The sequence below is a fragment of the Sesamum indicum genome, linkage group LG1, assembly GCF_026168435.1.
Source record: "Sesamum indicum cultivar Baizhima isolate 11 linkage group LG1, ASM2616843v1, whole genome shotgun sequence".
In the NCBI taxonomy this organism is placed as follows: Eukaryota; Viridiplantae; Streptophyta; class Magnoliopsida; order Lamiales; family Pedaliaceae; genus Sesamum; species Sesamum indicum.
Genome location: NC_142657.1, coordinates 21271283 through 21293027, shown reverse-complemented (window position 1 = coordinate 21293027; position 21745 = coordinate 21271283). Strand labels below are relative to the sequence as shown.

General features: G+C 33.7%; 2 protein-coding genes across 10 annotated transcripts; both read left to right on the top strand.

The window, feature by feature from the left end:
- The first annotated feature begins 993 nt into the window (after positions 1-993).
- Positions 994-7202, top strand: LOC148789530 (dol-P-Man:Man(7)GlcNAc(2)-PP-Dol alpha-1,6-mannosyltransferase-like). 4 transcript variants are annotated; one of them, XM_088880032.1, is made up of 6 exons: positions 994-1086; positions 1179-1264; positions 1789-1830; positions 1931-1976; positions 2960-3046; positions 3928-6851. In XM_088880032.1, the coding sequence occupies exons 1-6, from the start codon at positions 1047-1049 to the stop codon at positions 3939-3941; spliced, it is 315 nt and encodes a 104-aa protein (XP_088736158.1). In that variant the 5' UTR covers positions 994-1046; the 3' UTR covers positions 3942-6851. The 4 variants fall into 4 exon arrangements, 3 of the variants coding, with proteins under 3 accessions (XP_088736158.1, XP_088736150.1, XP_088736159.1); XM_088880024.1 differs by lacking the exon at positions 3928-6851 and adding an exon at positions 3166-3365; XM_088880033.1 differs by lacking the exon at positions 3928-6851 and adding an exon at positions 6858-7202 and having other exon boundaries at positions 996-1086.
- Positions 7203-12731: 5529 nt separating this feature from the next.
- Positions 12732-19011, top strand: LOC148789529 (dol-P-Man:Man(7)GlcNAc(2)-PP-Dol alpha-1,6-mannosyltransferase-like). Of its 6 annotated transcripts, XR_016065351.1 has the most exons (8): positions 12732-12854; positions 12943-13032; positions 13558-13599; positions 13700-13745; positions 14520-14628; positions 14732-14818; positions 15700-15779; positions 18701-19011. XR_016065351.1 is itself a non-coding variant. In XM_088879999.1 (7 exons), exons 2-7 carry the CDS (start codon positions 12991-12993, stop codon positions 18735-18737), a joined length of 315 nt encoding a protein of 104 aa, XP_088736125.1. In that variant the 5' UTR covers positions 12732-12854; positions 12943-12990; the 3' UTR covers positions 18738-19011. The 6 variants fall into 6 exon arrangements, 3 of the variants coding, with proteins under 3 accessions (XP_088736125.1, XP_088736117.1, XP_088736135.1); XM_088879999.1 differs by lacking the exon at positions 14520-14628 and having other exon boundaries at positions 15719-15779; XR_016065344.1 differs by lacking the exon at positions 14520-14628 and having other exon boundaries at positions 12740-12854; positions 12947-13032.
- Positions 19012-21745: the final 2734 nt, after the last annotated feature.

Genomic DNA, 21745 nt, shown 5'->3' with positions numbered 1-21745 from the left:
AAAGTTATTCATTTATGAACATGATTTACATTCTAAAATTAAGTGGTTTTTTATTTTAATTTACGCCAATAAATTCTTTATTTTACTCTATTTTAGTAAGATTTTTTTTCTTTATTTTATCAAAAAATATTTAGCATAATTTAGATTTTGATTTCCTATGATATCAGTTCTCCCACCATACCCCAACCCCCACCCCACCGCCAACGGTGGAGTCAACACTACTTCCAATGCTTCTCCATAAATAAATATATAAATACTAGGTCATAGGAGGAAGAACATAACCACGTTAACTCAGAAGATCAGCCCTCCCCCCGCCCCAAGAACCCAATTCTCGAACACATTCTCCTCCTCCGATTCAATGAGAAAGATTAGCTATTTTGGCAACATGTTGCATATTATTAATATGGGTGAATATCAATTTACCCGCAGTGATATTGAAAATGAGCATATTACCCTCCTATAAAAAAAATATAGCAATTTACTTTCACTCACTTTTTAAAATGAAGTAATTTACCTCCTTATACAGTGAGGTAAATTGCTTCATTTTAAAAAATATAGGGAAGTAAATTGTTGTATTTTAACAAATATAGGGATGTAAATCGCTATTTAGTTTTTCATAAGGGGATAGTTTTATACCATAAAAAAGAAAATATGTCTCTCCTTTTTAAAGCCAATAATGATATTTAGTTTCTCATGGTGACATACAATTATATTAATATCGATTCAAAAGTTTCCCAATGAATTCTTCATATTATATCTTTGTTGTTTTACTTTCAAAGTTTGTTTATTTTTTTTACGGGCCATTCACAAACAGTGGTTAAAGTGTCTATTTTTAGATTTGAGAGGGGTAGTGTGTCATATAAATATAACTGAAGGGGGACAATGCTAATTTGAAGAGTTGAAGGGGCTAAACGTAATTTAAATACGGTAACTTTGCGGTACGATTTGAATTAACCGGATAAGTTGGGGGGCGATTGTTAAAAGCGTGTTCCACTCATGAGTCATGCCATCTTCACCAACATATTCTGGATTCGCACTCCGTAGCGATGAGAATGGCTCTCAATTCCAAATTCATGCAACTTTATGGTACGACGATTCAGAGCAACCTTAATCACGTTTCAGTTCTGGCTGTTTACTTAAATTGCTAATGAATTTGCTTGCGAATGGTTTGCAGTAAGGTTATGATCTGTTGTTGGGTTCGATCGCCGCTTTTTATGTGTTCATGGCACCTTACACAAAGGTCGGAGAAAGCTTCAATGTTCAGGTGCGATGTAATTCGCGGATATTTGTTTTTATTTCAGGGTTCTTGGGGTTTTGGGTTTTTCAACGCTTCTTTTCTTGGAAATATCTTCTTGATTTTCTTTTCGGGATTTTCAGAATTTTGTTTTTTCAAGAATATGTTCGATGAAATATTTGGTTGAACCTGTTCTCGGGTTTTCAGGATTTTGGGTTTTGGTTTACTTTTTTCTTGGAAATATTTGGATTTCTTCTATTTTTTTGGTCTTGATGAAAACTGAGAAATGGCCAAGAATCTTAAAGTTGTTATGTAATTCGCGGATTATTTGTTTTTATTTTTGGGGTTTTGGGTTTTTCAAAACTTCTTTTCTTGATCTCTTATCGGATCAACAATGTGTTCGGTCAAATATTTGTTTGATTTTTGTTTTCGGGTTTTTGAGGATTTTGGGTTTCTTTACTTTTTTCTCGGATAGAAGTGGTTTCTTTTATTTGTTTGGTCTTGATGAAAATTGAGGACCAAGAATCTTAAAGATGTGTGCTTCTATCGTTTAGGCAATGCACGACATATTATATCATCGGCATCAGATAGAGAAGGTAAAACTAGATCTTTTGCTTGGTTACAAAAATTTACTGTTTTGGTGGAGTATTCTATTAATTTTTGTTTGTCTGTGTTTGTTTTTGTGGGCCATGTCAGTATGATCACTTGGAATTTCCTGGAGTTGTTCCTCGTACATTTATAGGTATGGTTTCTTATACTAGTACTCCAATGGTAACATGCATTGTTCCTGATTAGATGTAGTGTGAAGGTGCTCCATCAGTTGCTTGCTTAGTAAATTCTGTTTGATTAGATACTCATAGCTATATACTGTAGAAACTTCAAGACTTTGATTACGCCAGGCATCTCGCCCATTTACTGTTGTTAATGTTGAGTTCATAGCTCAGCTGGGGAACGTTCGTGGGGAATCCTTTGGATTTCTATACATGAGTTTCATGGAAAAACACAGGAATTACGAGAAGCTACAAACCGTAATGAATTTCATCACAGTGATAGAAATTAGGTTTAGACGGCACACAATTTGCTGCGACTTTCTGAACCATAGGCAACTCCTAGATGGTAGCACTACTTAAGACTCTCTTGAGCCACTTATCCACCCAAAAATTCTACCCATCATTTTAGACAGTAATTCTGATATACCCTCTGCTATCAAGACAGTGGAACACTCACTAGGACATAGTGAATATTTGACTTGCAAATATAATCCCTTCAAGCAAATGGCTGTCCTTTCCCCTCTATTGTGTCGTTGGTTTCAAAATTCCTTTATCTATTAGATTTTTAAAAAATGCGTTTGCGTGTAATGACTTTCTCTTAGGTTCCTTTATCTATTTGACTTTTTAACAAATGCATTTGTGTGTAAATGACTTTCTCTTATCTTGTGCGGTGTAGTTTCTGGCCCATACCAGTTCTAGCGTTTGGTTCAGACTCAAATTGACTATAATTTAATGTTCCCCCTCAGGATCTGGGCCCTGTCAATTGGAGATCTAGAAGGGGGCTCCTCAAGATTCTTGAAATTGATCACTGCAATGTTTTACTTTTTGCCGCTTCTTGCATAGAAGTTCCTGGGTATGAGGAAGCCTAACCTTCGTATTTAGAAATAATATAGGGACGTTAGTGTCACCCAGTGAGGTTATGATTCTTCTAGCATAACAATTACTTTTTGTACAGGTGCCCTGTTCGTTTCAATTTTAGCCTCTCCATTTGTCCTAGCAGCAAGTTTATTACACTTGCCAAAAATATACAGCCTTTACGCAGGTAATACCTTATCCTGTGGCATGTGCCTTTCTTTATGTTTTATTTAATTGATACTACACTTCTTTGCCAAGATATTACCTGGGAACATGAGATGTTATTATTCTCCTTTTTCTTTATAGGTTTGTGCATTGCGACATGTTGTATGTATTTTTTTTTTGTATCTTTCAGATCTTTGTAGATTCACTTATGGTGTATACTGAAGTACTTTAGTTCCAATGACCGTTTAGAAAAAGACAATGTCTTTGTAGGTGCTTATTTTCACTCTGAATTGTGCTTGTATATGCACCTGATTCATTTACTTTTTCCAATGGACCTTTGGGTGACTGGCGAGGGATTTACTTTATGCAAACATAACCTGTTGGAAGAATGTGGGCATGCTAATATTGGGTCATAAAGGTAGAAACTGGTTTCACAAAGCATTCCGCTTTTAATGTGGAGCCGTAGAGGCATAATACCATTTGATTGAATTTTGCACATGTGATAGAATACTGGATTTATCTTCTGTTTACTCAGGAAACATATAGGAAAAGTTTCTAATCTGAAGACAATCGATTTTAGTAATTATCACGAGTGAACGGTTGAAGAATTATGTGGCTGATTGGGTTATTCTGTTGTATACTATATTCACTGAATTGATTATTTATGATACTTCACTTAATTCATGGTAACTCTATACTAACCAATTGGATAGTTCACATTGAGCAATCTTTAACTCACTTTTTTGGCTTGCTTTTGCTTTGTCTCGACAACTTTAGAGTTTTTAAAATCTCTATTTTCTATCAGTTTTGTGGATGTGATGACCTCCTTTTCTTTTGAATTTAGTATATTTATAGCTATGAAATGATTTTGTGGTCGGAAAATGTCGGTTATTTCGCCTATAGGTGATCATGGTTAATGCAACCCCCTTTCTATGGGTTTCGTTGTCATGCCACTCTTGGTCCTTATTGAAATCTTTGGGAAGGTACGTAGGTAACGTAATCTGCGATCTATTTTAGGAGCAGTAAGTAATGTATATGCTTTTCCTAGTATTATCTTTGATACCAATCAATTTCACCTATGTGGGTCTTGATGCATGAATGTGATTCTCTGAAATCTAAGTGCCATCCCTCCACTCTCTGTTTCTTCTATTTGAGCTTTACTTTAAGAGATCTTAACTCGACTGTGATGAAGCTTCGTAAACCAATTGCTAGTCCCCTAGTTGATGAACCCACGGAATTATTTTTGTGATGTCCATCCGAAAAGGTTTCTTCCTTATGCAGTATCTGTTGCTTATGCCTTTCAAAGAATGCCTGAATGATTTATCGATGTTCTTTTCTTCCGTGTGTTAGTTTTTTCATAATTTTGTTGCTTATGCCTTTCAAAGAATGCCTGAACTGTACTATGGAGGCTATTTCTTTGCGCCCAACGCATGTAGCATACAATTATAAAAGGGTTTCACCTTACTTGGTATATCATTTTCTAGTAATACATGTGACATGCATTTATTTGGTTCTTCATGTGAAGCATTAGTTAGCATATAACATCCAATGTATTTGATTATGCAAGTCAAGCATATAAGTAAGTATAGGTAGGTGATCTATAATCGTTTATTGAAACACAGAGGAGCTAGAATATATTGGTTGGCAAGTTATGTGCGAACTAAATGGCTTCGTTTCATTAAGCATAGTGCTGGAAACAAAAGGCTTAATTCGGATTTAAACACTCAACTGAAACACACGTTGGTTGCTAAAAGTATGCATTTTGACGACATTCTAGAACCTAATGGTAGTTGTATCTTTATCTTCCTCTCTTCATGTTTCTAACGAAAGGTAACCAGTGCCTAATTCATTCTTCTCTCCTGATTTTTTCCCCATATTTTTAAATCGAGAAAGGTTGAAACTATTGATTTTACACTTTGTAAACTACAAAACTCGAGTTTACTGCACTAGTTTCTGTGGAAATCCCTCACTGTCACCGTTTTGATTTGGAAATAATGGGATCATTGAATTTTGAGGTTGCTAAAAAATGTGGAGGATGCAAGCATTGGGTTGGGACTTAAATTGGAGAACAAACCTCCTCTCTCTTTGTGGACTTATTCCTTATTCATTTATTGAGTTGGGTTTTCTTCATGTGGTGGTTTCGAAATTTTTTGTTGTTATACATTTATTATCCTTGTGTGATTTTACAGAAACCACATTCGTTTATGTTATTAACATCATCATCTTTGCAGGTGTATCATAGAAAAATATGTTGGAAAGTTTATATTATACAACAACGAATTATTTGATTTGTGAACCTTGAAAATAAAATGCTATATGCTAAAATGTTGAATGGTTGTCTAGATGCCAAATTTAAATTTCTCTTCCAAGATGTGTAATTTTTTGTAAATATTTGTAATTTCAAATTTTGTTAAATGATTTTTAAGGAACACAAACTTTTGGTAACTTAATAAATATTAAAATGGAGAACTTTTTTTCCTTTTTATTATTAAAATAGAGAACTTTTTTTCTTTTTATTTATATTACCCACAATTTATAGTTTTCTTTTTTACTCAAAGATTTGTTCTCTGATACCAAATGTTTTTTTGTTACCCAATGAAGTTTTCAAAATCGGTATGAAGTGTGTACTAATTTCTCTTCAAAGAAAACGAAGTATAAATGGACATTTAATCATTATTCATCTACTTGCTTTTTGAAAATGCATGAAATGTCGTAATTTTTCACTTCCTGATAAATGTGTTAAACTTTTTATTTTTGTAACTAATAATTGATTTAAAATATATTTTTTTAGTTGTTTGAAAAACTTAAGATGCACGTCGTTTCCTATTTTTGGAAAAATGGATTGATGTAAAATATATTTTTTGGTTTTCAAAGAAGTGCATAATTAATTTTCTTGTGATAAATGATAACAAAAGACTTGTATTATTAATGCTTGTACTTGTCAAGATGTTGAAAAAGCTTTTTAAGATACGTAGTCACAGGTATTATGAAAATAATAAATATACTTGGCATCTAGACAAATATTCATCAATTTAGTATGTGCTATTTTATTTTCTAAGTTCACAAGTGAATTAATTTGTTTTTGTATAATAACAATATTCCAATAAATTTTGTTGTGATGCACCTACAAAGTCTAGATGTCAATAATGTGAACAAATATGGTGGTTTTGTAAAATTTGTACAAGAATCATAAATGTTTTGACAAACAAAAAGTTTTGAGGCAGCAACATGGGAACCTAACACAATTTATGAATCAAGAATAAATCAACAAAAATAGTGGAGGATGATCTCCCGTGTAGGCCTCAACTCTAATGTCTCCCGCATCCAGCACATTTAAAGTTGTCTCAAAATTCGTAATCCTATGTATTCCAAATGAGAATGGTGAGAATGTGAAGGTTCAGTAGAAATTAGTCACACATCGAGTTCTTGTAGCGTACAAAGAAAAATCCAATGGTTTTGTCATTTCTTGAATTTTAAATATGGGGAAAAAATTTGTAGAGGGAATGATAGGGACAACGGTTGCTTTTTTGTTAGAAAATGACAATGGGGAAGAGAGAGATACAGTACTTTGGTTCTAGATGATGTTAAAATGCATTTTTTTAAGCAATCAAAGTGAAGCAGTTTTAGTTGAGTGTTTAAATCCCTATTTCGACCTTTAGTTTTCCGTACTACTCTTAGTAAGACGATGCTATTTAGACAAGCATAGAACTGAAAAACCAAATATAGACTCTAGCGCCCTGAGGTTTAATAAACGAGTATGGATAGACCATAGATTCTATGCTACAATTGCGTTGTGTATTACTCATAAAGACTCGTCCTTTTGTTTTCTTCAGGTTGACATTAGAGCAAAGGAAGCATGGTTTAAGCTAATATTGGTCATCGACTGATGCAGTCGAAGTGGCGTATCATACGACACCATTGAAGTTGATATCAACAAAAGTGTTCGCCCGACGAACCTATCTTGCACTTGTTTCATAGCGACGAACCTGTTTCAGATTATCTTCCGAATATGCCTAATGGGTTTTAGAAGATTTTTTTTTAAATGTAAATTAGCACTCGTTGTTTGTAGAATTTCAGCATTCTTTATATGATATGAAAGATTATACTTGTATACCTAAAGCAATAAAAACTGTTATTCGTTTTATGTCCAAAGAAGTAAAATTTCTAACTTTCGTACATTTCCTTATTTCTACCAACTAGTAAAATGTGCATTGTTGTCAAGCATAATTTTTTTTAGAAATATTTAATTTATACTGAATGGCAATAACAAAAAATTTAATAAAATTGAGAAATAATTTTACTTTTTACAAGGTATGAATATAAATAACATTATAGATAATACATAAGTTTTTAATTGTACGATTTATATATATTTCACATTATTGAATGTTAAAAAAACTTGTTTAGTTTATTCGTTCTGAAGTAACATCAGCATTGGGGCATGGACAAATTCGAGATTCGAAAAATACATCTTTAATGCTTTCTTTGTTTTATATATCTTATTTAATGTGAATTAAAAGTAAAGAAATTTGTAGTAGAATCATACGAGTTCCTTTTTCATCTATATGTTTGTCAACTCTACCTAGCACACGTCTGTACTGGACGCATATTGATGTGTCAAGTTTGTAAAATACATTTTCAATATTCTAATTATTTTATTTATATATTTTGTTAATCTATTTTCACAAAGAGTAAGAAACTAGAGAAAATTGTAGTAAAAAATATAAGTTTTTTAAATCTCTCTTTTCAACAACACTATCTCTCGAAAAATACATCTTTAGCATTGTACTTTTGTGACAATACGAATTTTTTATTCTTTGTTTAGCACTATCCTTACAACACCCTGTAGCACCCTCTAATGGTACTCAACTGTATCCCCCCCTAAATATTTTACTTAAAGTAAACCCTAATTTATATATATAAATATGCACATAATACAATTCTTGTTGAATATACATACGTAATCTCATCATTACAACAAACATAGTTAACTTCTCATCTGCAAGATTATAAATATATATATATATATATATATTCGCATAAAACACCACAAAATGAAACTATTACAATTAGTTCACACGTCATCTACGTTCTTAATTTGTATTTATATATTCTCAAAATATGAATTCTATTTTACTGACGGGTGAGGAAAAAAAACTACGTATTGTCAGTAGACCTCATAAAATAGTATATCTATTGAGCTGCAGAATCTGCAAAAATATGTTGAATCATATAGTTAGCTAAGGCAATAGAAATAATTAGAGCACCATTATAGGCTTAATGAACTCTCTGAGTATTAGTAAGTCCAAAGTGGATTGTGGGATCCCTTGCTGGTCGCTTTATGGTCAATCTCCTTTATCATTTGAGCAGCAAGATGATGTGCACGCCTAGATTTCATAGGAGTCCCATCAGTAGGTCTTCGACTATCATGTAGATCACCTCTTTGGCAGTTGCATTTTCGTGTTTTGCTCCTTAGTAGGAGTCTTATCCTTATGGCGCTCGGCACTGCCTCCTAGAGGGATCAACAAGTTGATCCTCGTGTCTACGGGAATATTTATGGCTTGAGCATTTCTCTTGTAGTTCACAATGCTAATTTTTGTAGACACACACCCTTAGGTAACCAGCTTGGATGAACCTTTCTATCTCCTATCTCAGTTGGCGACATCTATTCCTATCATGTTTGTACTCACCATGGTATTTGAAAAGTTTTTAGATGTGGGAAGCTGTGGTCCTTCCTCTACACCCTTGGACCACTACAAAATAAGGTGTTTGTTTATGGCCATCAGCATCCATGCTGAGCTAGTAATAAGTGGGGTGAAATTCTCGATGCTGGGACGATGGGATTCAACTATCCTCGTGCTTCCCTTCTATTTCGGAGAGAAGAGGTGGCTTCATAATCCCATCTTTTATCGTGGATGTGCTTAGCAAGGAGTGTGGTGCCATTATAAGCAAATTGGTGCTAGGGCGTCTTGACGTGAGCAAGCAGCTCTTCCGCCATAATATCTGCATTGAAGAGAATACGCGCTCCAATAGCGGGACCTCCTTCCTTACCCGTTGGCAGAGTTCCACCACTTCTATCTTGAGAGAATGCTAGATTTATGGAGGTTCTTGATTGGCACTCTCCTTGCAAACGAGATCAACTAGTGTAGTTTCGTCCCGTTGGAGTTGGCATGTCGGTTCTTCGATTTCCTTAAGTGTTGAGCCTCTCCTGGTGAGAAGATTGTATTGGTCCCTTGGCTTGGGAGCCCCGAAGGGCTGAGTTGACGGTCTTGCGATGAACTGGAAAAGTTGTTAGAGGAAGAACGGGTTGGTTGTAGCAGGCAAGGCTGTCGGATCAAGAGTGAGAGCAGGGGTGTTGATATCCCTTAGTGTTTGTTTGGAAGTGGAACTACAAAACCTACTGTAGCAAGGAGAGGAGTGTTTCCTTAAAAAAAGCCATTATCACATCCATTTTCTAAGTTGGATATTTCTTACATCTCTAGCTCAAATCTCCCACAAATTGCGCCAATAATGTGTACCAAGATCTTACACATCACCATGGTTGAAGGATCTTCACTGAAAATGAGGACTAACCTACAAACGGTTCTGATTCTTACGTCAAAAATTGATTTACTGAAAAGATAATTGAAAATTTGAAATAACGTAAGAGTAATAATGAAATAGTTGAAACGACTTGACAAAGTATCAATTTAAAGTGGGAATAATGTTGGAGAGAAAAATAGGGCGAGAAGCTTGCTGAAAATCAAGAGAAAAGAATGATTGCGTGAATAATACTTGATACCCTCATGAATGCACAATGACCTTTATTTATAGGCCGATGAAGAGCAAATTTAGAAGTTTTAGCAACTTGTGATATATCGTTAGAAAGCTGCATGGTTAGATTACTAACAAAAAAAGAACACATTGCTATTTGGACTTATCTTTAAGAAGTTATGATTATTTGAATGAGTCATGTCAGTCAAGCCTACTTATGCAAATTTCATTTTACCTGCTGATGCCAAGTCAGCCACCATCACTCTAGGAGTTTGTTGAAAATTTTTTGGCATGATATGTCTTATGGTGTTAGAAATACGTATAACTTGTCATCTCTAATATCTGGCGAGTTATCCTATTGGATTTGGCTTATTAACCTGCCATGTTAGTATAATAGATGGGCTATGGGTATGATACCTTGCTCATGGGCCATTTGGACTAGGCCTGTTGGACCGATTATTTGCATTAAGTCTACTAGTTGAAAAGAAAAGACTATGATACGATATAAAAAAACTATGATATATGAAAAAAGCTATGATACGAAATGAGATTGATGGCCCTTCGTAACATGTCAAGGGGATTTACTAAAACATTATATAATAAATGGTGAAATTAAGTTGGTGGAGAAGAAAAATACATCACCTTCTGGTAAATAGATTAGGAAAAGAGGAGTATTGTCTTGTGATGAGTTGGTTGTGATATGTGATAAAGTTGATTATGTTGAGATTAAATTAACTGTATTATATATATGTTGTTCATTTTGTTTTGTCCGGACTATATTTGATGTAAGATAGCGCCAGTTATTTGTTTATTGAGTTGCAAGCTAATTCATCTGCTAACATTTTTTCAGATATAAATTTTAACCAGCGAGGGCTAAGTCCGAACGTTGCATTTTAGTCAGGTCGAGCTATTATGTAGTTTTCTTCATAGTCAATAGTAAAAATGAAAATTACGTTATTGGAGTGTATAAAGTCATAAAATATGGGTGATGTGCAAACTAATTATAAAAACATTATTTTGTTATATTTTATATGTGTATATATAATCTTGTGAATGGAGAGTCAATTGCGCTTGTGGTGATGGTGGGATTACCTGTGTGTGTGGGTATGTATATATATACTCCGTAGGTATTGCATTATGTGCACAATTACATATATAATTAAGTATGATATTTAGGGGAGATATATTCATAGTCTTTTAGAGGGTGCTACAATAGTGGCATGATGACATATACTTCATTCTTTAGTTTATATACTTAAAAAAAAGGTAAGTAAATCCAAGGGCAATAAATTTTTATATAAATTAAAATTTTACAAGTATAATTGTAAAAACACTTGGTTTATAATTTAATTTTATTAAAATTTTAAAATATAATATTTTTGTGCCTTGGCACCGATACTAACCGGTTCAAAGCCGAAACTGCAATTTTTGAGTTAGAACCGATTGATTTTTAGTTATCGAAGTATTTTAATAATACAAATATACTAAAATAAACACTATTTATAATAAAAATAAAAAAAAACCAGATTAGTTAAAATATATTCAATTAACCTGGGGAAAAATAATTATCTTATCATTATATTAAATATTAAAATAGATTTAGGGTTAAGCTAAAAATGTAAAATTATATCTTTCTCCAAATAAATTTTAAAATTACACTTACGCTTCTCCAAAAATTCATTGCTTACATCTGAATCCATTTTTGTTAGGTTTGAACAAAAAATATCGACGTTAGCAAAAAATTTACATAAATTTTAAAATTTATTGCGCATTTAACATTCTTATATAAATAATTTTGTACTTATAAGAAAGAAAATATAATATTTTTGACCGCACTCCCCACACACACACACACACACACATATATATATATATATTATCTTTATCCCTTTCAAAATATAAAAATGTACATAAAAATATTACATGATGGACAAAATTAAAATTTTATGTAGTTTTTTTTGTTAGCTTCAGATTTTCAGCTTTTTTCGTCAAAACCCTAATAAAAAGTTGTTAGGTGCGAGGAAAGAAATTTTGAAGGGAACATAAGCATAAGTTTAAAACTTCTACGAGTTAAAGTTTAATGTCGTATTTTCAGATGACGTCTATGTATAATTAACCTATAAATTTAATATAAATTTGTAATATTCTAATAGCAAAAGTTATTCATTTATGAACATGATTTACATTCTAAAATTAAGTGATTTTTTGTTTTAATTTACGCCAATAAATTCTTTATTTTACTCTATTTTAGTAAGATTTTTTTTCTTTATTTTATCAAAAAATATTTAGCATAATTTAGATTTTGATTTCCTATGATATCAGTTCTTCCACCATACCCCAACCCCCACCCCACCGCCAACGGTGGAGTCAACACTACTTCCAATGCTTCTCCATAAATAAATATATAAATACTAGGTCATAGGAGGAAGAACATAACCACGTTAACTCAGAAGATCAGCCCTCCCCCCGCCCCAAGAACCCAATTCTCGAACACATTCTCCTCCTCCGATTCAATGAGAAAGATTAGCTATTTTGGCAACATGTTGCATATTATTAATATGGGTGAATATCAATTTACCCGCAGTGATATTGAAAATGAGCATATTACCCTTCTATAAAAAAAATATAGCAATTTACTTTCCCTCACTTTTTAAAATGAAGTAATTTACCTCCTTATACAGTGAGGTAAATTGCTTCATTTTAAAAAATATAGGGAAGTAAATTGTTGTATTTTAACAAATATAGGGATGTAAATCGCTATTTAGTTTTTCATAAGGGGATAGTTTTACGGGCCAATCACAAACAGTGGTTAAAGTGTCTATTTTTAGATTTGAGAGGGGTAGTGTGTCATATAAATATAACTGAAGGGGGACAATGCTAATTTGAAGAGTTGAAGGGGCTAAACGTAATTTAAATACGGTAACTTTGCGGTACGCTTTGAATTAACCGGATAAGTTGGGGGCGATTGTTAAAAGCGTGTTCCACTCATGAGTCATGCCATCTTCACCACCATATTCTGGATTCGCACTCCGTAGCGATGAGAATGGCTCTCAATTCCAAATTCATGCAACTTTATGGTACGACGATTCAGAGCAACCTTAATCACGTTTCAGTTCTGGCTGTTTACTTAAATTGCTAATGAATTTGCTTGCGAATGGTTTGCAGTAAGGTTATGATCTGTTGTTGGGTTCGATCGCCGCTTTTTATGTGTTCATGGCACCTTACACAAAGGTCGGAGAAAGCTTCAATGTTCAGGTGCGATGTAATTCGCGGATATTTGTTTTTATTTCAGGGTTCTTGGGGTTTTGGGTTTTTCAACGCTTCTTTTCTTGGAAATATCTTCTTGATTTTCTTTTCGGGATTTTCAGAATTTTTGTTTTTTCAAGAATATGTTCGATGAAATATTTGGTTGAACCTGTTCTCGGGTTTTCAGGATTTTGGGTTTTGGTTTACTTTTTTCTTGGAAATATTTGGATTTCTTCTATTTTTTTGTTCTTGATGAAAACTGAGAAATGGCCAAGAATCTTAAAGTTGTTATGTAATTCGCGGATTATTTGTTTTTATTTTTGGGGTTTTGGGTTTTTCAAAACTTCTTTTCTTGATCTCTTATCGGATCAACAATGTGTTCGGTCAAATATTTGTTTGATTTTTGTTTACGGGTTTTTGAGGATTTTGGGTTTCTTTACTTTTTTCTCGGATATAAGTGGTTTCTTTTATTTGTTTGGTCTTGATGAAAATTGAGGACCAAGAATCTTAAAGATATGTGCTTCTATCGTTTAGGCAATGCACGACATTTTATATCATCGGCATCAGATAGAGAAGGTAAAACTAGATCTTTTGCTTGGTTACAAAAATTTACTGTTTTGGTGGAGTATTCTATTAATTTTTGTTTGTCTGTGTTTGTTTTTGTGGGCCATGTCAGTATGATCACTTGGAATTTCCTGGAGTTGTTCCTCGTACATTTATAGGTATGGTTTCTTATACTAGTACTCCAATGGTAACATGCATTGTTCCTGATTAGATGTAGTGTGAAGGTGCTCCATCAGTTGCTTGCTTAGTAAATTCTGTTTGATTAGATACTCATAGCTATATACTGTAGAAACTTCAAGACTTTGATTACGCCAGGCATCTCGCCCATTTACTGTTGTTAATGTTGAGTTCATAGCTCAGCTGGGGAACGTTCGTGGGGAATCCTTTGGATTTCTATACATGAGTTTCATGGAAAAACACCGGAATTACGAGAAGCTACATACCGTAATGAATTTCATCACAGTGATAGAAATTAGGTTTAGACGGCACACAATTTGCTGCGACTTTCTGAACCATAGGCAACTCCTAGATGGTAGCACTACTTAAGACTCTCTTGAGCCACTTATCCACCCAAAAATTCTACCCATCATTTTAGACAGTAATTCTGATATACCCTCTGCTATCAAGACAGTGGAACACTCACTAGGACATAGTGAATATTTGACTTGCAAATATAATCCCTTCAAGCAAATGGCTGTCCTTTCCCCTCTATTGTGTCGTTGGTTTCAAAATTCCTTTATCTATTAGATTTTTAAAAAATGCGTTTGCGTGTAATGACTTTCTCTTAGGTTCCTTTATCTATTTGACTTTTTAACAAATGCATTTGTGTGTAAATGACTTTCTCTTATCTTGTGCGGTGTAGTTTCTGGCCCATACCAGTTCTAGCGTTTGGTTCAGACTCAAATTGACTATAATTTAATGTTCCCCCTCAGGATCTGGGCGCTGTCAATTGGAGATCTAGAAGGGGGGGCTCCTCAAGATTCTTGAAATTGATCACTGCAATGTTTTACTTTTTGCCGCTTCTTGCATAGAAGTTCCTGGGTATGAGGAAGCCTAACCTTCGTATTTAGAAATAATATAGGGACGTTAGTGTCAACCCAGTGAGGTTATGATTCTTCTAGCATAACAATTACTTTTTGTACAGGTGCCCTGTTCGTATCAATTTTAGCCTCTCCATTTGTCCTAGCAGCAAGTTTATTACACTTGCCAAAAATATACAGCCTTTACGCAGGTAATACCTTATCCTGTGGCATGTGCCTTTCTTTATGTTTTATTTAATTGATACTACACTTCTTTGCCAAGATATTACCTGGGAACATGAGATGTTATTATTCTCCTCTTTCGTTATCGGTTTGTGCATTGCGACATGTTGTATGTATTATTTTTTTGTATCTTTCAGATCTTTGTAGATTCACTTATGGTGTATACTGAAGTACTTTAGTTCCAATTACCGTTTAGAAAAAGACAATGTCTTTGTAGGTGCTTATTTTCACTCTGAATTGTGCTTGTATATGCACCTGATTCATTTACTTTTTCCAATGGACCTTTGGGTGACTGGCGAGGGATTTACTTTATGCAAACATAACCTGTTGGAAGAATGTGGGCATGCTAATATTGGGTCATAAAGGTAGAAACTGGTTTCACAAAGCATTCCGCTTTTAATGTGGAGCCGTAGAGGCATAATACCATTTGATTGAATTTTGCACATGTGATAGAATACTGGATTTATCTTCTGTTTACTCAGGAAACATATAGGAAAAGTTTCTAATCTGAAGACAATCGATTTTAGTAATTATCACGAGTGAACGGTTGAAGAATTATGTGGCTGATTGGGTTATTCTGTTGTATACTATATTCACTGAATTGATTATTTATGATACTTCACTTAATTCATGGTAACTCTATACTAACCAATTGGATAGTTCACATTGAGAAATCTTTAACTCACGTTTTTGGCTTGCTTTTGCTTTGTCTCGACAACTTTAGAGTTTTTAAAATCTCTATTTTCTATCAGTTTTGTGGATGTGATGACCTCCTTTTCTTTTGAATTTATTATATTTATAGCTATGAAATGATTTTGTGGTCGGAAAATGTCGGTTATTTCGCCTATAGGTGATCATGGTTAATGCAGCCCCCTTTCTATGGGTTTCATTGTCATGCCACTCTTGGTCCTTATTGAAATCTTTGGAAAGGTACGTAGGTAACGTAATCTGCGATCTATTTTAGGAGCAGTAAGTAATGTATATGCTTTTCCTAGTATTATCTTTGATACCAATCAATTTCACCTATGTGGGTCTTGATGCATGAATGAGATTCTCTGAAATCTAAGTGCCATCCCTCCACTCTCTGTTTCTTCTATTTGAGCTTTACTTTAAGAGATCTTAACTCGACTGTGATGAAGCTTCGTAAACCAATTGCTAGTCCCCTAGTTGATGAACCCACGGAATTATTTTTGTGATGTGCATCCGAAAAGGTTTCTTCCTTATGCAGTATCTGTTGCTTATGCCTTTCAAAGAATGCCTGAATGATTTATCGATGTTCTTTTCTTCCGTGTGTTAGTTTTTTCATAATTCTGTTGCTTATGCCTTTCAAAGAATGCCTGAACTGTACTATGGAGGCTATTTCTTTGCGCCCACGCATGTAGCATACAATTATAAAAGGGTTTCACCTTACTTGGTATATCATTTTCTAGTAATACATGTGACATGCATTTATTTGGTTCTTCACGTGAAGCATTAGTTAGCATATAACATCCAATGTATTTGATTATGCAAGTCAAGCATATAAGTAAGTATAGGTAGGTGATCTATAATCGTTTATTGAAACACAGAGGGGCTAGAATATATTGGTTGGCAAGTTATGTGCGAACTAAATGGCTTCGTTTCATTAAGCATAGTGCTGGAAACAAAAGGCTTAATTCGGATTTAAACACTCAACTGAAACACACGTTGGTTGCTAAAAGTATGCATTTTGACGACATTCTAGAACCTAATGGTAGTTGTATCTTCATCTTCCTCTCTTCATGTTTCTAACGAAAGGTAACCAGTGCCTAATTCATTCTTCTCTCCTGATTTTTTCCCCATATTTTTAAATCGAGAAAGGTTGAAACTATTGATTTTACACTTTGTAAACTACAAAACTCGAGTTTACTGCACTATTTCTGTGGAAATCCCTCACTGTCACCATTTTGATTTGGAAATAATGGGATCATTGAATTTTGAGGTTGCTAAAAAATGTGGAGGATGCAAGCATTGGGTTGGGACTTAAATTGGAGAACAAACCTCCTCTCTCTTTGTGGACTTATTCCTTATTCATTTATTGAGTTGGGTTTTCTTCATGTGGTGGTTTCGAAATTTTTTGTTGTTATACATTTATTATCCTTGTGTGATTTTACAGAAACCACATTCGTTTATGTTATTAACATCAATATCTTTGCAGGTGTATCATAGAAAAATATGTTGGAAAGTTTATATTATACAACAACGAATTATTTGATTTGTGAACCTTGAAAATAAAATGCTATATGCTAAAATGTTGAATGGTTGTCTAGATGCCAAATTTAAATTTCTCTTCCAAGATGTGTAATTTTTTGTAAATATTTGTAATTTCAAATTTTGTTAAATGATTTTTAAGGAACACAAACTTTTGGTAACTTAATAAATATTAAAATGGAGAACTTTTTTCCTTTTTATTATTAAAATAGAGAACTTTTTTATTTTTATTATTAAAATGGAGAACTTTTTTATTTTTATTATTAAAATGGAGAACTTTTTTTCTTTTTATTTATATTACCCACAATTTATAGTTTTCTTTTTTACTCAAAGATTTGTTCTCTCATACCAAATGTTTTTTTGTTACCCAATGAAGTTTTCAAAATCGGTATGAAGTGTGTACTAATTTCTCTTCAAAGAAAACGAAGTATAAATGGACAAAGTTTGGAATGTATTTAATCATTATTCATCTACTTGCTTTTTGAAAATGCATGAAATGTCGTAATTTTTCACTTCCTGATAAATGTGTTAAATTTTTTATTTTTGTAACTAATAATTGATTTAAAATATTTTTTTTTAGTTGTTTGAAAAACTTAAGATGCACGTCGTTTCCTATTTTTGGAAAAATGGATTGATGTAAAATATATTTTTTGGTTTTCAAAGAAGTGCATAATTAATTTTCTTGTGATAAATGATAACAAAAGACTTGTATTATTAATGCTTGTACTTGTCAAGATGTTGAAAAAGCTTTTTAAGATAAGTAGTCACAGGTATTATGAAAATAATAAATATACTTGGCATCTAGACAAATATTCATCAATTTAGTATGTGCTATTTTATTTTCTAAGTTCACAAGTGAATTAATTTGTTTTTGTATAATAACAATATTCCAATAAATTTTGTTGTGATGCACCTACGACGTCCAGATGTCAATAATGTGAACAAATATGGTGGTTTTGTAAAATTTGTACAAGAATCATAAATGTTTTGACAAACAAAAAGTTTTGAGGCAGCAACATGGGAACCTAACACAATTTATGAATCAAGAATAAATCAACAAAAATAGTGGAGGATGATCTCCCGTGTAGGCCTCAACTCTAATGTCTCCCGCATCCAGCACATTTAAAGTTGTCTCAAAATTCATAATCCTATGTATTCCAAATGAGAATGGTGAGAATGTGAAGGTTCAGTTGAAATTAGTCACACATCGAGTTCTTGTAGCGTACAAAGAAAAATCCAATGGTTTTGTCATTTCTTAAATTTTAAATATGGGGAAAAAATTTGTAGAGGGAATGATAGGGACAACGGTTGCTTTTTTGTTAGAAAATGACAATGGGGAAGAGAGAGATACAGTACTTTGGTTCTAGATGATGTTAAAATGCATTTTTTTAAGCAATCAAAGTGAAGCAGTTTTAGTTGAGTGTTTAAATCCCTATTTCGACCTTTAGTTTTCCGTACTATTCTTAGTGAGACGATGTTATTTAGATAAGCATAGAACTGAAAAACCAAATATAGACTCTAGCGCCCTGAGGTTTAATAAACGAGTATGGATAGACCATAGATTCTATGCTACAATTGCGTTGTGTATTACTCATAAAGACTCGTCCTTTTGTTTTCTTCAGGTTGACATTAGAGCAAAGGAAGCATGGTTTAAGCTAATATCGGTCATCGACTTATGCAGTCGAAGTGGCGTATCATACGACACCATTGAAGTTGATATCAACAAAAGTGTTCGCCCGACGAGCCTATCTTGCACTTGTTTCATAGCGACGAACCTGTTTCAGATTATCTTCCGAATATGCCTAATGGGTTTTAGAAGGTTTTTTTTTAAATGTAAATTAGCACTCGTTGTTTGTAGAATTTCAGCATTCTTTATATGATATGAAAGATTGTACTTGTATACCTAAAGCAATAAAGACTGTTATTCGTTTTATGTCCAAAGAAGTAAAATTTCTAACTTTCGTACATTTCCTTATTTCTACCAACTAGTAAAATGTGCATTGTTGTCAAGCATAAATAACATTATAAATATAAATAACTTTTTACAAGGTATGAATATAAATAACATTATAGATAATACATAAGTTTTTAATTGTACGATTTATATATGTTTCACAATATTGAATGTTAAAAAACTTGTTTAGTTTATTCGTTCTGAAGTACCATCAGCATTGGGGCATGGACAAATTCGAGATTCGAAAAATACATCTTTAATGCTTTCTTTGTTTTATATATCTTATTTAATGTGAATTAAAAGTAAAGAAATTTGTAGTAGAATAATACGAGTTCCTTTTTCATCTATATGTTTGTCAACTCTACCTAGCACACGTCTGTACTGTACGCATATTGATGTGTCAAGTTTGTAAAATACATTTTCAATATTCTAATTATTTTATTTATATATTTTGTTAATCTATTTTCACAAAGAGTAAGAAACTAGAGAAAATTGTAGTAAAAAATATGAGCTTTTTAAATCTCTCTTTTCAACAACACTATCTCTCGAAAAATACATCTTTAGCATTGTACTTTTGTGACAATACGAATTTTTTATTCTTTGTTTAGCACTATCCTTACAACACCCTGTATCACCCTCTAATGGTACTCAACTGTATCCCCCCCTAAATATTTTACTTAAAGTAAACCCTAATTTATATATATATATATGCACATAATACAATTCTTGTTGAATATACATACGTAATCTCATCTTTACAACAAACATAGTTAACTTCTCATCTGCAAGATTATAAATATATATATATATATATATTCGCATAAAACACCACAAAATGAAACTATTACAATTAGTTCACACGTCATCTACGTTCTTAATTTGTATTTATATATTCTCAAAATGTGAATTCTATTTTACTGACGGGTGAGGAAAAAAAACTACGTATTGTCAGTAGACCTCATAAAATAGTATATCTATTGAGCTGCAGAATCTGCAAAAATATGTTGAATCATATAGTTAGCTAAGGCAATAGAAATAATGAGAGCACCATTATAGGCTTAATGAACTCTCTGAGTATTAGTAAGTCCAAAGTGGATTGTGGATCCCTTGCTGGTCGCTTTATGGTCAATCTCCTTTATCATTTGAGCAGCAAGATGATGTGCACGCCTAGATTTCATAGGAGTCCCATCAGTAGGTCTTCGACTATCATGTAGATCACCTCTTTGGCAGTTGCATTTTCGTGTTTTGCTCCTTAGTAGGAGTCTTATCCTTATGGCGCTCGGCACTGCCTCCTAGAGGGATCAACAAGTTGATCCTCGTGTCTACGGGAATATTTATGGCTTGAGCATTTCTCTTGTACTTCACAATGCTAATTTTTGTAGACACACACCCTTAGGTAACCAGCTTGGATGAACCTTTCTATCTCCTATCTCAGTTGGCGACATCTATTCCTATCATGTTTGTACTCACCATGGTATTTGAAAAGTGTTTAGATGTGGGAAGCTGTGGTCCTTCCTCTACACCCTTGGACTACTACAAAATAGGGTGTTTGTTTATGGCCATCAGCATCCATGCTGAGCTAGTAATAAGTGGGGTGAAATTCTCGATGCTGGGACGATGGGATTCAACTATCCTCGTGCTTCCCTTCTATTTCGGAGAGAAGAGGTGGCTTCATAATCCCATCTTTTATCGTGCATGTGCTTAGCAAGGAGTGTGGTGCCATTATAAGCAAGTTGGTGCTAGGGCGTCTTGAGGTGAGCAAGCAGCTCTTCCGCCATAATATCTGCATTGAAGAGAATACGCGCTCCAATAGCGAGACCTCCTTCCTTACCCGTTGGCAGAGTTCCACCACTTCTATCTTGAGAGAATGCTAGATTTATGGAGGTCCTTAATTGGCACTCTCCTTGCAAACGAGATCAACTAGTGTAGTTTCGTCCCGTTGGAGTTGGCATGTCGGTTCTTCGATTTCCTTAAGTGTTGAGCCTCTCCTGGTGAGAAGATTGTATTGGTCCCTTGGCTTGGGAGCCCCGAAGGGCTGAGTTGACGGTCTTGCGATGAACTGGAAAAGTTGTTAGAGGAAGAACGGGTTGGTTGTAGCAGGCAAGGCTGTCGGATCAAGAGTGAGAGCAGGGGTGTTGATATCCCTTAGTGTTTGTTTTGGAAGTGGAACTACGAAACCTACTGTAGCAAGCAGAGGAGTGTTTCCTTAAAAAAAGCCATTATCACATCCATTTTCTAAGTTGGATATTTCTTACATCTCTAGCTCAAATCTCCCACAAATTGCGCCAATAATGTGTACCAAGATCTTACACATCACCATGGTTGAAGGATCTTCACTGAAAATGAGGACTAACCTACAAACGGTTTTGATTCTTACGTCAAAAATTGATTTACTGAAAAGATAATTGAAAATTTGAAATAACGTAAGAGTAATAATGAAATAGTTGAAACAATTGACAAAGTATCCATTTAAAGTGGGAATAATGTTGGAGAGAAAAATAGGGCGAGAAGCTTGCTGAAAATCAAGAGAAAAGACTGATTGCATGAATAATACTTGATACCCTCATGAATGCACAATGACCTTTATTTAAAGGCCGATGAAGAGCAAATTTAGAAGTTTTAGCAACTTGTGATACATCGTTAGAAAGCTGCATGGTTAGATTACTAACAAAAAAAGAACACATTGCTATTTGGACTTACCTTTAAGAAGTTA

Bases quoted from the DNA above. Each gene is read 5' to 3' on its own strand.
- LOC148789529 (XM_088879991.1), top strand. From the start codon at position 12,815: ATGAGAATGGCTCTCAATTCCAAATTCATGCAACTTTATG. The intron at 13,600-13,699 runs GTAAAACTAGAT...GGGCCATGTCAG, and splicing joins ATCGGCATCAGATAGAGAAG to TATGATCACTTGGAATTTCC. The intron at 15,780-18,700 runs GTACGTAGGTAA...TGTTTTCTTCAG, and splicing joins TTATTGAAATCTTTGGAAAG to GTTGACATTAGAGCAAAGGA.
- LOC148789530 (XM_088880024.1), top strand. From the start codon at position 1,047: ATGAGAATGGCTCTCAATTCCAAATTCATGCAACTTTATG. The intron at 1,087-1,178 runs GTACGACGATTC...GTTTGCAGTAAG, and splicing joins CAAATTCATGCAACTTTATG to GTTATGATCTGTTGTTGGGT. The intron at 1,265-1,788 runs GTGCGATGTAAT...TCTATCGTTTAG, and splicing joins GAGAAAGCTTCAATGTTCAG to GCAATGCACGACATATTATA.